General features: G+C 32.3%; 1 protein-coding gene across 1 annotated transcript; it reads left to right on the top strand.

The window, feature by feature from the left end:
- Positions 1-8,388: 8,388 nt before the first annotated feature.
- Positions 8,389-14,403, top strand: LOC132039796 (probable serine/threonine-protein kinase At1g01540). Its single transcript, XM_059430318.1, has 7 exons — positions 8,389-9,101; positions 10,463-10,567; positions 10,945-11,067; positions 11,179-11,349; positions 11,687-11,816; positions 11,912-12,121; positions 13,800-14,403. Exons 1-7 carry the CDS (start codon positions 8,530-8,532, stop codon positions 13,962-13,964), a joined length of 1,476 nt encoding a protein of 491 aa, XP_059286301.1. The 5' UTR covers positions 8,389-8,529; the 3' UTR covers positions 13,965-14,403.
- The last annotated feature ends 1,248 nt before the right edge of the window (positions 14,404-15,651 follow it).

The raw sequence follows: 15,651 nt of genomic DNA, 5'->3' as shown, positions 1-15,651 counted from the left end.
TAAGGTGACACTTATTATGGGACGGAGGGAGTATCTTTTTAAATACATAAGTTTTCATCAGAAATATGTACATATTTCCTCTATTCCAATTTATACGACACAATTCAGATTTCAAAAGTCAAATTATTATAGTTTGATCGTAAATTCAGACATAAAATCTCTAAAGTTTTTCAAAATAAAACTTATATATTTAAAAACTACATAAAAACACTATAAATCACAATGATTAACAATTTAAAATATTCAAAAGCATACAAAAACATTATGATAAAATAAGTTCGTTTAACTCTCGTAATCCGAAAGTGTCTTCTACACTTCACATAACACTCGAGATTGGTAAATAAAATACTTACTATATTTAGAATTTTCCTCAAATTTTGACTATTCACTCCTTTTGGCACGCTTAAACAATTTCCCCCTTTTTATCAGTCCCATCATTACAGCTGCTCCCCAACCCCCTACCCCACCACCTACGCCACCCAACCCCCTCGTAACCCTTGACCCCTCCTTTCTTTGGTCCTAAAACCACTCACTTCAACTTCATCCAGCTCCTCTACAGACCACCACTGTCTCTAACTACAACCTTAAACTCTTCTTATTTCATGTCTGTTTATGTATTCAGCTTACAAGAAAATTTGCTAGCAACAAGGTATAGCTGACTCGAAAGTACAAGGGACAGGAAAAATTAAGATATTGTCGTATAGTGCAGTAGTAAATTTAGACCTTTTCTTTAAAAAACTTGTCGGTGAGGGACTTTACAAAAACCTATTTGGTTAAATATTTTAAGTTGATTTATTTGACTAACTTTTCCTTTTTTTAAATTTTTTCCCCTTTTGTTAGTCTTTGCTTATTCATGAACAAATGATATTTACTAACCTTCAATCTTATCGAAGTTAGAACCAATGATGGGAATATACATTTACAAAATTGAGTAGAATGAAAGGGTTTCAAGTTTGTTTTATCTTGCAAATCACTATTTTTCCATTGAACAATGTTCGGTGGCTATTCCCGCAGATATTTTGATTGAATCAGTGAGAAAAGAAAAAATTGTAGAAAACACGAAAAAATTAGAAAGTTTCTTAGCACTTTCTGGGAACCTGTTTCCCTTCATACGTCTTCTCACTGAGTTGGTTTGGTGGGAATGAGGTGAAATAATCATGTTTAATAACACAAATTTTCACTGATTGTTGGAGGGAAAAGCCTCTATTTTTAGTAGTGAATCATAACCATGAAAAAAACCTTATAACAATGGAATAAACACAGTAAACTAATTAGATCACTATCTCAACAATTTCTTCGATCTTTATTTCCCATCCCTCATTAAAGAAGAGTAAAAGGACCACATCTATAATCTATAATTTAATTATAAAAGATAAAGAGAAAGTGAAAGAAAGAGGGATACATCAATGCATCACTATCATCCTCAAAATGGAGCCAAACAAACTCTGCCATCTTCAAAGGAATTCTTTAACCAGTCAATTCTAACCAAACAACAAAGGCAGTGAGCCAAGGAGCAACGAAACAGGACAAGAAAAAAAAGATAAAAACACACCTTCACTTAGGTCCTCCCATAAATAAACGAATTTAGAATTTGAAGTTTTAAAATTTCTAAGACGATTCTAAATTAGTATATAATAATAATAACTGAATGTATATTTAAATATTTTTAAATATCTAATTATTTCTTAACATATATACAAAATTTGAGTAAAATTACTGAGTTCACATAATTTCGTAACTTATAAGCTAGCTACGTCCTTGTCAATATATCCATATAAGGTATATATAGTCTATTGATTCAAGCAAGTAAGAACCAGTAAAAGTTTCCTTTCTTGATTCATAATAGTGTAACATGTTCAATTTACCAAGTTTAAAAACTTTAATTAGACTGGTCGAATTACGATATATTAGTCAAACCATTGTGATCCTAGAAGATAACACCTTAACTTGAATTACATGTATTTCATACTTGCATAGTTGCATTGACTTATAAAGTGTATCTTACCTTTGAGTTGAGGAGTCTGATTCATCTTAAGCCAACTTAGTTTTAGCAAAAGTAACTTTTGAACGAATACAGTTGGCTTGATCTTTTTAGTGTTTTAGGGAAGGAATATATTAACCTATCTAAGACATTTGCTATTATATTGACAATTTGACATGACAAGGAAATGATCTTTTATGCTTAATGCAATTTGAATGGGAAAAACTAATCATAAACTTTAACAGCAATCTCATATGACATGAGTTGAGAATCGTCTAATCTATCCATATATAATAGGAGAGGCAAAAGCATGATGGGATGATTACGTTTACATCACCGTAAAATTCGTATTTAATAATATAAAAAAAAAGACCAAAAAAAAAAGAATGAAAAAGAAAAGACAAAACTTTAAAAACTAAAATATACCAATTCAAAAATTGCCAAAGTGTAATCACAAAAAAAATTTAAAAATAATTAAAAACTGCCAATCCAAAAAAAGATTATATATCCACAAAAACTGCCGATCGTTTCATCCTTGAGCGAAGGTAACTCTTTCTTCTCGGTCCATTTTTACACATCAGTGTTGTTTTCTTTTGTATCTTTTTTTTTTTTTTCCTTTCCTTCATGCCTTTTGAACATTTGGAATTTTTTTTTCTTAACTCCTCTGTTTAGCTTTATTTGAGTGTTGGTACTTGGGAGATAGTGTGTGCTAATCTACGAAATACGAAAGTTATTCTTCACTTCTTAAGGTAATGGGTAATCTTTATTTCTTTATTAATTTGTTTTTGGGTTCAAGACATTTTGTGTTCTTGGTTAAATTTGTTGTTATGTCCAGGTATATGATGAAAAGCGCTTAACCCACATGACAATATACAATACTGTTTTTAGTTTTAGTTTGAGTTTGAAGCAGAACTTTTGATTTTTAAAATTTACACTTTAATTTGAATTAAAGGATAAAACAATTTTGGGAAAACATTAAGACAATGTTAAAAAGAATTTTGAAAAGAAAAAGAATAATATTGAATATATAAAATTTATTCATATTAAGTAAAATTTGAATACCTGATTATTTTTGCTCATATTGGCCATGTTTGGGGGGTTTATATGATGGAGTAATCATTTCTTATTTTCTACTATTTGAGTCTTTGCTGTAAATTTAGAGACCAACGAGGAAGTTGCGATTAAGAAAATAGAAAATGCATTTGATAATAGAATTGATGCGAAGAGGACATTGAGATGAATCAAGAAAATGTAACTGGATTGAAATGATTAATGCATGAATGAATTTGATTTGTCATTGCAGATTAGTTTTTGTGTTTTGTTAAATTTTCAGATTATCTCAAGCAAATGTCTCATAAGACCGCCAAAGAAAGAAGCTTCCAATGATATGTACATAGTTTACAAATTAATGAATACTGAAATTCATCAGATTATCCGGTCTGAATAGTCTTTGACAAAATGATTACTGCCAGGTTTTTCTCTTCCTTGAGAGTTATGTTATTAGATATTTATGATTTGTGTAAATCTGCTACTACTATATTCTACTTTGATTGTAAAAATAGTCGACGTCAAGTACACACTCTGAAATTGAGGCATAGTTTATTTGTCAAAAAGCAAACCATAAAATACTAAGTTTAAGTTTTCAATAAAATATAAAATTCAAAAATATAAATTAAAATTGCTAATAAAACGAAAAAGAAAGATGATTTTGAGTTTGAATTAGAAGCCGAGAGAAACTTTTGAATTTGAATTAAATGATAAAACTATTTAAATTTAAGAAAAATATTAGTACAATCTGTTAAGAAGAATTCTGAAAGGAAAAAGAAATTAGTATTGAATATTTAAAGTTTCATATCCAGTAAAACCTAATAACAACGATGTTGAGTTATTAACAAATACAACGTCTACATATGCACTAACTTATTTTTTTAATAGATTTTTGCTATCTTTTAATGAATTTTTAATGACATTAAAATTAAAAATGAATTATATCTCTAAAAAATTTGGTAACATCACATATGGGGTAATTTATTTTTCTGTAGATTTTGGCTATATTTTTATAGAATTTTTTAATCAAATTTTGATTTATATCTCCTAAACCTTTTGGTAACTGAGTATAACTCCTAAAAATTTACTTACGGGTACATATGGGGTAACCTTTTTTTTTTTTTTGGTTGCAGATTTTGGATATATTTTTAATACAAGTAACATGTTTATGTTACATCCTATTTGCTTTTATCATCTCTCTGGGATAATTTGTATGGCTATTACAATCGTATGGATTCATTCAGTAATTTTATATACACATATTTCTAAAATTGATATTATTTGTTTAGATAGATGTGGAATGATTTATTAAAGAAGTTGAAAAAATTAGCGAATTGGATGCAATTTATGTGGTGTAAATATAATATGTCTATAACAAAATTAAATTTTACTCGATCAAACAAATAAGAAATAATATTTTATGACTAATTTTTTTCGATATCAGCCGCGCATCGCGCGGATATGAATACTAGTACGGTATAAAGAGATCAATTTTCAATTCATTTCCACCTATGTGAGACTCAATAAGTCTTGCATGGAAAGGGGTACATAACTAAAAGATCTTGATGTTTGGAACTAGACTAATTTGACTTTGCGCTAGGAAGCTCCATTTTGGGGATATAGCTTCCCAGCCACGGACAACTCAATATTCACAGCTCAAGTTTGAATTTTTTTTATTAAGGATGCATGAATACTTATCAAAGCATAAAAAAATGTAATCAATTTATTAATCTAATCTATTTTAATCCGTCTATACTTCCTCTGTTTCAATTTAAGTGGCACAGTTCAGATTTAAAAGTCACATTTTTTATTTTAATTGTGAATTCAGATATAGAATTTCTAAGTTCTTAAAAATAAAATTTATGTATTTGAAAACAACATAGACAATACTATAAATCATAACGATTAATAATCCAAAGTATTCAGAAAGCATATGAAATAATTACATTAAGAAAAATTTGTGTGACGTCGTAAAAATTGAGATGGAAGGAATATTTCTATTATATATAAGTGTGGAAGAGGGACCAACACAACATTAACTGCTTGTACTAAAAGCTTTATAAATTGTACACGCAATGAATGCTTGTAATAAAGGCTATATAACTTGTACACTTTAACTAGGGGTGTCAATGGTTAGGTTCGGCCGGTTTTTTGCAAAAAATTATACCATATCAATTTTTCGGTTACTCTATTGTATATAACCAAAATTAAACTTTTGAAAACCGTCCCTATACCATATCAATTTTTCGGTTACTCTATTGTATATAACCAAAATTAAACTTTTGAAAACCGTCCCAATGAGATCGGTTTATCTTCGGTATCGGTACGATTTGGTTAATTTTCAGTATTTTTTGAAAAGTCACCTAATGCAATACAAAAAACAAGGATTAAAAAGTTATGGAAGAGTAATTGTACTAAAAAAATTAGTTAAAGAATTTGCAATATGAAGTTTTATGTAGTTACTACCATTGCTAATTGGAATAAGAACTTAAAAATTTAGAAAAAATATAAACAAAAAGAAGAGGAGGAGAAACCAAACCTTTTCTTCTTTTGGAGCGGTTGATGATATTATCGTGTAGTAGTGTTCGAGACTTTATGTATATTGTTTCAATAGGATCGACGGGTAGGTTTAAGTTTTAGTTATAGCCCTCTCCATTTAAATTCATCCCAAGGGCAAAATATTTAAAGCTATGTATTATAACTTATGATATATAAAATATATTTCTACATATGTATTTATTCGGTTCGGTTCGGTATTTTTCATAAAATAAAAAACCCACCCTAATTATTCGGTACGGTTATCTATTTAATTTAAAACCTTCGGTTTTATTAAAAAGAACCTAAAAATCAATTCGGTACGGTACGGTATGGTTCGATCGGTTCAATCGGTTTTTGAAAAACCATTGACACCCTTAACTTTAACCAACTACTTTTTTATCCCACGTGGACATATGTCATAGTACTTAATATTTATTCTCTTCTCATGTATAGACGTATGCACTTTAATTTTAATTCTCCGACACATTTATTTCCTCCGTGCACTTTTACTTGTTCACTTTTGACTTTTCACGTTCTTGCTGAATATTTATTCTCTTCTCATGTATAGACGTATGCAGTTCAATTTTAATTCTCCTACACAAATTTATTTCCTCTGTGCACTTTTACTTGTTCACTTTTGACTTTTCAGGTTCTTTAAGAATTATTAAATCCCACGTGGACATATGTCATATACTGAATATTTATTCTCTTCTCATGTATACATGTATGCTCTTCAATTTTAATTCTTCGATACATTTATTTCCTCGTTGCACTTTTACTTGTTCACTTTTGACTTTTCACGTTGTTGCTGAATATTTATTCTCTTCTCATGTATACATGTGCACTTTAATTTTAATTCCCTGATACATATTTATTTCCTCCGTGCACTTTTACTTGTTCACTTTTGACTTTTCACGTTCTTTAAGAATTAATAAATAAAATACTCCCTCCGTCCCATATTACTTGGCTACATTACTTGACTTTTTACATTCTTTAAGAATTAATAAATGAAGTACATCCTTCGTCCCATATTACTTGGCCACATTATTATACTTGACTTTTTATATTCTTTAAGAATTAATAAATGAAGTACTCCCTTCGTCCCATATTACTAAAAATATATGTCTATTTTTCTATTATATATTTTTCTTATTATATATAAACGCCCAAGGTGGACGAACACAACAACAATAAGTTGTACAAAAAACAACTGAAATTGTACTCTAAGTAAGGACTAACATGTGTACATTTCAGAAGTTGAACATTAATTATACCTCTTGTGTGTTTACTTTTTAAGTCCCCACGGGTCCGCAGTGTTTTAATTGTCCTTTCATTTCCTTCATTTGGCATATACTCCCTCTGTCTCAATTGAAGTGTCTACATTTGACTAGACTTTTAGTTTAAAAAATAAAGATAGACTTTCAAATCTTGTGGTTCTAAATTAAAAATGTGTATAATATAATAAAATATCCTTTGAATCTTGTGATTTTAAACTTGATATGTAGGATATTTGAATTGTCAACTTACTAAATATAAAAAGATGCGGACATAACCAAAATAAGATAAATTTTAACAATAATTGAGAAATTAAGGGGAAAAATAAGAGGAAAAGAAAAAAATATGAAGACTCACTAAGGAGAATCGCAGTATCATTTGCAAAATATACAAACTATAAAGACTAACTAAATTAAGTAATTAAATTAATTATATTGAATTCCGTGCATCGCACATGCATAGTTTTCTAGTATATAAGATAACACACGAGATTGGTAAATAAAATACTTACTATTTTTAGAAATCATTTCCTCATATTTTGACTATTCACTCCTTTTGGCACGCTTAAACAATTTCGTCCTTTTTATCAGTCCCATCACTACAGCTGCTCCTCAACCCCCTAACCCTTCACCATTTACTACTTTTTTTTTTTTGGGAAAAGGATAAAAAATATCCCCTACTTTGGAAAAAAAGCTAAAAATGTCATCTGAATTTATTTTGGGTCAAAAATATCCCTCTCATCCTTGAAGTTTTCAAATATACCCCTGTATTGACGGAATTTATCCCTCAAAATAACTCAAATTATTTTTTAAGCGGGCTTCCATCATTTAAATCTGATCCAACTAAACAATAACCCATACGATCCCCTTATTCCCCCAATTTCCTCAAAATTCATACCTACGAATTTGGGCGAATAAGGGGATCTTACGGGTTATTATTTAGTTGGGTCGGATTTAAATGATGGAGCGGGTTTAAAAAATAATTTAAGTTATTTTGAGGGATAATTTCCACAAGATAGGTATATTTGAAAACTTTAAGGATGGGAGATTTTGACCCAAAATAAGTTCAAGCGATATTTTTAGTTTTTTTTTCCAAAGTATAGGGTATTTTTATCTCTTTTCCCTTTTTTTTTCTTCTTGGATTTCACGAAATTTCATTCTTGAGAAATATAACAACAACAATATTTTTAGTGTAATCTCACAAGTAGAGTTTGAAAAAGGGAGAATGAGATGGAGGGTTCTTTCTAAAAGACTTCAGCTCAAGAAAAAACATGACAAAAATAATCAGAAAAAAATTGACAAAAGTAAAAAAGCTAGCAAAAAATCTTGAGAAATATATTAGCGAATACTTATATTTACCTTACCTTATAAAATTGTACATACCATACCATATAAAATTAATCGAGGTGAATATAAATTGATCCAACGTAACATCATTTGCTCCAATTTGACTTTCCCATCATTACAGCTGCTCTCCCCCCACTCCGTAACCCCTACCCCCACCCCCTCCTAACCCTTGACCTCTCCCTTCTTTGGTCCTAAAAACCACTCACTTCAACTTCACCCAGCTTCTCTACAGACCACCACTGTCTCTAACTACAACCTTAAACACTCTACTTTCCTCTTTGTACATCTCCTTATTTCATGTCTTCTATTTTCAACTTAACCCAACATTCTTGAAAACAAAAAATGTCAGCATTCTTGAATGATGAGTTGTCCAAGAAAACATCAATTTTTGGTTTACACTTATGGGTAGTTGTTGGAATTTGTGTTGGTGCAGCAATAGTACTCATACTCTTTCTTATTTCACTTTGGTGCACTTCAAAACGTAACAATAATTCAAACAACAGTAACAATCCCCAAATTACTGAAATCAAAGAGATCCGAATTGACCCAAAACCGGTTCTTGATCCAAACCCACTTCCAGAACCCGAAAAAGAAACACCCCAGAGAATCCAAATTGAGATTGGTAATAATAAAAATGGGAAGAGTCATTTGGTTAAACCTGATCGGGTCGGGTCGGGTGGTGGGTCGGGTGTTGGGTCGGGTCATGGGAGTGGGGAGCAGGGTGGTGGTGGGATTAGTGGACCTGAGGTTTCACATTTAGGGTGGGGTCATTGGTATACTTTGAGAGAGCTTGAGATTGCTACTAATTTTTTTGCTCATGAGAATGTTATTGGTGAAGGTGGTTATGGTATTGTTTATCGTGGTGTTATGGAAGATAATAGTTATGTTGCTGTTAAGAATTTGCTTAATAACAGGTGAGGTTATTTGAAGTTGTTTGCTTTTTTTGTGATGCTTGATTGAAGTTATGTTCTTTGTGGTTATTTTTGTATGCATAGTGCAATTTGCTTATATATAGATGCTAATATGTTTAGGTATGTCACATACTTTTTGCATGAATATCACACTTAATATGCCATTTCATGTTAAGTGTACTGTATGCATTCTTGCTCATGAATCCAATTAGAATTTATACTTATTAGGCGTTTGGCCATAGATTCCAAATATTTTTCATTTGTGAAGTTAGAGTTAGAAAACATGTTTGGAGCACTTTCCAAATTTGGAATCCAACTCCAAGTTGGATTTGAAAATTTTATAAACCAAACACTGATTCTGAAATAAAGTGAAAAATTATTCCGGAAAAAAGTGAATAATTTTCATGGCTAAACAGCTCCTTAGTAGGTTCTGAGTTAGTGCAGTTTATTAGATATGTATACATTTTTAAAAAGTTTGCAAATGTACATGGTCTGAGCTGAAAGTAGTGGGTTCTGTTAAACGAGCTGTGAAGGGCTAGGTCTGCAACTGGATTTTGGTTCTTGATTAGTTAAATGCAAGCTGGAGTTAGATGGGTAGTTATAGGCTTATTTGATGAGAAACATGTCCGTTTTTTAGTTCTTTAATTTTTTCCATGTGACATTCTTGATTGAAGTTATGTTCTTTGTGGTTATTTTTGTATGCATAGTGCAATTGCTTATGTATTGATGCTAATATGTTTAGGTATGTCACATGCTTTTCGCATGAATATCACACTTAACATGCCATTCATATTTAAGTGTATTCCAGTTATGCATTCTTGCTCATGAATTCAATTAGAATTTATACTTAAGTAGGCGTTTGGCCATAGATTCCAAATATTTTTCATTTATGAAGTTGTGTTTCGTTATACTTTTTGCAAAGGAGAGAAGAGAGAACTTTAATTGGAATTTATGAAGATGGAGTTGGAAAACATGTTTCGAGCACTTTTCCCAATTTGGAATCCAACTTCAAGCTGGATTTGGAAATTTTATAACCAAACACTGATTTTTAAATAAAGTGAAAGATTATTACAGAAAAAAATGAATAGTTCCCGTGGCCATACTGCTCCTTAGTAGGTTCTGAGTGAGTGCAGTTTATTACTTCATATATGTGTGTATTTTTGAAAAGTTTGCAAATGTACATGGTCTGTGCTGAAAGTATTGGGTTCTGTTGAACTAGCTGTGAAGGGCTAGATCTGCAACTGGATTTTGGTTCTTGATTAGTTATATGCAAGCTGGAGTTAGATGGGTACTTATAGGCTTATTTGACGAGAAACATGTTCCTTTTTTGTTCTTTAATGTTTTCCATGTGACGTTCTTTTCAGGGGACAGGCAGAGAGGGAGTTTAAGGTTGAAGTGGAAGCAATTGGTCGAGTTCGGCACAAGAATTTGGTGAGGTTACTTGGTTACTGTGCTGAGGGAGCTCACAGGTATTTCATTTTCATTAGTCTGCAATTTGATTTGATCAATGTTTGTCTTAGTTGGACTGGACAGAGAGTTTAAGAAAGTAAAGAAGACTTTTGAACCTTATGGTTGTTAACTAAAGATATGTATAATGTACCAAAATGCCATTTAATCTTGTGGTCTTAAACATGCATTGTGGAATGTTGAAATTAAAGACCTGTCAAATTAGGAAAGAGACATTCTTTTTAAATGGATTAAAAAGGAAAGCAAGACAAACAAATTGAAACATAGGGAGTATTACATTTGTGTACTTGTAGTTTATAAGGATTGCTTAGACCTACAACTGTGCTGAGTTGAGTGTTGGGAATTGGGATTACTCAAGATAATTCAATGCTTTTTTCAGGATGCTTGTTTATGAATATGTGGACAATGGGAACTTGGAGCAGTGGCTCCACGGAGATGTAGGGCCATACAGCCCTCTTACATGGGAAATTCGGATGAACATAATTCTTGGAACAGCAAAAGGGTATAAACTTGCTGGTCTTTGGGATGTTTAAACTTCTAGTTTTTCATTTTGGGCAGTCATTGTTATCTAGATTGTGTTAATATGGAGAACTAAAACTGACAATGAATGCAGGTTGACCTATCTGCATGAGGGCCTCGAACCCAAAGTAGTTCACCGTGACATCAAGTCGAGCAATATTTTGATTGATAAGCAGTGGAATTCAAAAGTATCTGACTTTGGTTTAGCTAAGCTTTTAGGCTCAGAGAGGAGCTATGTAACTACAAGGGTTATGGGAACATTCGGGTTAGTGCTAGATATCGAAAATCTACTACTCCCTCCATCCCAATTTGTGACAATTTTTCCTTCTTAGTCAGTCCCAAAAAGAATGACATCTTTGTATATTTAGTAACAATTTAGTTTTAAACTTTCCTGAACTTCCTCTTAATGAGATGATTTGTAGCCACAGAAATTTCTATGGCTTGTTTTAAACCACAAGTTTCAACGTCCATTTCTCTTAAACTCCGTGTCCAGTAAAACACCTTCACATAAATTGGGACAGAGGGAGTAGCATTTTCTGTTGTTTCTAGTGTTGAGGCAACCATGTAAACTGAATTGCTAATCTTCTTGTTTCTCTTATCAGCTATGTTGCTCCAGAATATGCTAGTACTGGCATGTTGAATGATAGAAGTGATGTTTATAGTTTTGGAATTCTTATCATGGAGATTATTTCTGGAAGGAATCCTGTGGATTATAGCCGTGCTCCTGGAGAGGTTTGTTCCATTTATCTTAACCGTTCTGTTTTAAGAAGCATCTTAAATCTCGTGTCTTGTTTAGTTCTGACTTTTGCAATTGATCTAACTCTCAGGTCAATCTGGTTGATTGGCTTAAGACAATGGTTTCTAACCGGAACTCTGAGGGTGTTCTGGATCCCAAGTTGCGTGAGAAGCCTTCTTCTAGAGCACTAAAACGTGCCCTTTTGGTAGCATTGCGTTGTGTAGACCCCAACGCTCAGAAAAGGCCAAAGATGGGCCATGTGATACACATGCTTGAGGCTGATGATTTTCCCTTCCGTGATGTAAGTTTGAGCTTTTCCTATTTAGAACTGCATGCCTTTAAACTATCATATATTACTATTCATGAGGCTTAGCATGCATTTTGGTTCCTGGTATCTTGCTTTCTTGATGTGTGGTAACCTCCTTTCTATAGAAGAACCCAACTTCTCTCTTAGTTATTAAGTGAGGAATAAAGAACATATCCTCTGGAAGTCGGAATCAGTGCTATCAAAAGTGAAAAGTGCAAAAAAGCTCTAAGGTCCGTTGGGGATTTAAGCGAAAAAATGCAAACAAAGTGTGGTCTTTAATTAACAAAGGCGCCAATGGAGAAAAAAATACAAATATGTATGTTTAGTCCGAGACTAATAATACTCCCCTGTGTTCAAAATAAGTGTCCACTTAGCCTTTCTATTTTGGTTCAAAGTAAGTGTCCACTTACATAATCAAGGAGGAATTAACTTTATTTTCCATTTTTTTCCTATTTACCCAAGGCAATAAATAAGCAAGGATCTTATTAATTGAGGGTAGTTTAGTCAAAATATCTATTTTTTTTCTAGGAGTTAGTGTTTTCTTAAGGGGTGTGAAAAAAAGGCTAAGTGGACACTTATTTTGAATCGGGGGGAGTAATGAATTACAAATATATGGACAAAGAAATTGAAAAGTAAATAACAATAAAGTAAAATATCAATTGTTTAGTGTTGCCTCTTACAGTGTTATCAAAAGCGAAAAGCGCAAAAAAGCTCTTAAGGTCAGCTGGGGCTTTAAGCGCAAAGCGCAAATAAAGCGTGGGCTTTAATGAAAAAAATTGCAATGGTGCAAAAATACAAATATATATATATAGTCCAAGATTGAATAAGCATGAATACAAATATATGGACAAAGAAATTGTAAAAATATTACGATAAACTGAAATATCAATCATCTAGTGTCACCTCTCCAACAAAGGCTCATTGGCAAGGAAAAGTATGTCTTAGAGCCTTGATGATGACACTGAAGCGCACATAAAGCGAGGCGAAGCGCTCAACATGTTTTGAGCCTCGCTTTAGAGCTTAAGCGCGCCTTTGATAACACTGGCCTCTTATAGAGACGCTCGTTAGGAAGGAAAAGCATGACTGAGAGCCTTGATGATGACACTGGAGCGCACATTAAGCGAGAAGCGCTCAACATCTTTTTCCCCTAGCTTCAGGGCTTAAGTGCGCGTTAAGCCTTTTACAACACTGGACGGGATGAAGTGAATTGAGTCTAATAAGCACTAAACTATTAGAGTGTATCTGTTCTGTAATGAAAGTCATGTATCTGCTTTCCCGGAATGAGCATTCAATGCATGCCACATTCTCCGCTATTGGACTATGCTTGTTACACACAGATTGAGTAATGGGTCATTCGGATACTGAAACTTAAACTAATCTTCCTCTCATTTTATAGTACTGTAAGTATTTCTCTTTCAGTAAAGTGTAAATTTTTGGAGGTGGCCAGCATACCCTTAATGCTGAGGAATACAAAATTACCAGTTTCAAATTTTTTTTTTAGAAATCTGATCAAAGATCTGATATCAAGTTTAGTAATATGAACTAACACTAGTTGAAACTTTGCTAGGAAGCTGTATTAAGTAGTAATTGAATCACCTATTTATTTTCTATCAATCCTTTAAAAAAATAATACATTGCTTGCCTCCTTTAAGTAACCGTGTGATTCATACAGGAGCGAAGAGGTTCAAGAGAAAATGGACGTCCACATCATGATGGAATGAAAGAGAGCGTAATGGATAAGCGCATAATTGAATCAGGTGATAGCAGTGGATATGAAAGTACTGTTCAAACCAATCGATCTTTGTTGACAAAGAAAGAAATTGATGATGACGAGTAGCCTGGCCAAGTGGGCTAAAAGGTCAACTTAAAACTCTAGTTTCTTTTGCCTTTCACTTTGGAGCTGGCGAATGTACATACGATTCACTTGTGCAAATTCAGCACTCGCTTAGGTTTTGTAGAGTAGCTCTTTATTGTTGTTGTATGTAGTTGCTTGCAATTTTGTTAAGAGCATAGCTCTTTTTATTAGTATATAATTAAATTTTCATTTCACTCTTCTAGTTGGATGCACTTTCCAAATGAAAAGAAATGATTAAATTATATTTCCACAAACTCATGTAACAATCTCCTTTTAATTCCTTGTATCAGTTAGGTCTTCATGTGAGGAAATGATGAAATTGATATGAGGAGAAAGTAGTAGTAGTAAGATGTTGCCTATGTTTTGCCTTGTATGGATTTTACCATGTTCAAGAAAGTGAATACACCATCTGTTCCTTGTATCTCTTTAACTTTGGACTTTTCATTTTGCTCTTACTAAGATGCTCTTGTAATGGTAGAAATGTCACGACATGTTTAATATCATAAGTACTATTAAAGATACTTTTGATATGTGCCAAAAGCCTTCCTTTCTTAATGCCTATTCAAATACTGGAGTGTTTGCTATGATGCTTTGGTTATTTGGTTTATGAGTTGTGATATATGTGGATGCTGGGGACTGGGGGGGGGGGGGGGGGGGTCTACAAAGAAGCAATAGAGGAAGCTGTCTTTTGCTTGGCAATGACCAGAGATACTGTTTGACAGCTAGAAGTGGGCACACATTATGGATTTTGGACCCCTCACTCACTTATTGTGTTTTCTGGTGTTTTCTCAAGGGAAAAGTTCATGAGGGTAATTTTCATAGTGACTAAGTCAAGGGCCCTACAAATCAATGATTATTTTGACTCTCTGCATACCAAGGAGTGTAGATAGTTTGAAGTGAAGATGTAGCTGGAGTTTCATTAGCTGCTTCTGTCTTTAAGGAAATAGTTCTTCTCCTCCTTTCTTTTAAACTTGTGGTTATTAAGGGCCTGTTTGGAAAGCCACCCAGGTAATTGGAATTAGGTGTAATTACACAGTTTAATCTGTTTGTTTGAGCAAGTAGTTACACAGTTAGGTGGGAATTGGGTGTAATTGAGAGGGTGTAATTACACTCTCCATTTCTCAAGGGGGGCTGAGAATTGAGTGTAATTACATCCTGCAATTTCAGGGTTACTTTTTAGTTTCTTTCTTTTTTGTTTTATTTTAATTTCTTTTCTTTTTTAATTTATTTTTATTTCTATTATTTTAATTTGTTTTTTATTTTAAAATATATTTTTCTTTTTATATTATTTATCTTTCATTTCCATTTTTCTCAATTCAACCTTTACTTCTTGTGGTTCCATGTAATTGCTCGTATTTTTTTTTAGCATAACTGTGCTATTATTCTAAATTTTGAAACCACACCTCTTAATATTAGAAGGAATGAGTCATTAATAAAGTTGGCATATAATGAGTGACGTAATTAAAGTAGAATTTTATTATGAATGAGGTTATAAACTTTATTTTTCCTTTCTTTTGAATTATATTTATTTAAGTCACGTTGGAACTTACTTATGTAATGTTGGAATTTGACATAAGAGTATTATGTTAAGCTTTTTCTTTTGGATTTTGAATTTAGGTTATATTTTCGATTTAATTTATTTGCTTTAATATTATTGACTTGTTATTTC

Source organism: Lycium ferocissimum, chromosome 12 (genome assembly GCF_029784015.1).
Source record: "Lycium ferocissimum isolate CSIRO_LF1 chromosome 12, AGI_CSIRO_Lferr_CH_V1, whole genome shotgun sequence".
Taxonomy (NCBI): domain Eukaryota; kingdom Viridiplantae; phylum Streptophyta; class Magnoliopsida; order Solanales; family Solanaceae; genus Lycium; species Lycium ferocissimum.
This window is presented reverse-complemented; position numbering and strand designations above follow the sequence as displayed.

What these genes read in the sequence shown, in the direction of transcription:
- LOC132039796 (XM_059430318.1), top strand. Translation starts at nt 8,530, where the DNA reads ATGTCAGCATTCTTGAATGATGAGTTGTCCAAGAAAACATCAATTTTT. An exon ending in TGTGCTGAGGGAGCTCACAG is followed by an intron (nt 10,568 to 10,944) that starts GTATTTCATTTT and finishes TGCTTTTTTCAG; the next exon opens with GATGCTTGTTTATGAATATG. An exon ending in ATTCTTGGAACAGCAAAAGG is followed by an intron (nt 11,068 to 11,178) that starts GTATAAACTTGC and finishes CAATGAATGCAG; the next exon opens with GTTGACCTATCTGCATGAGG.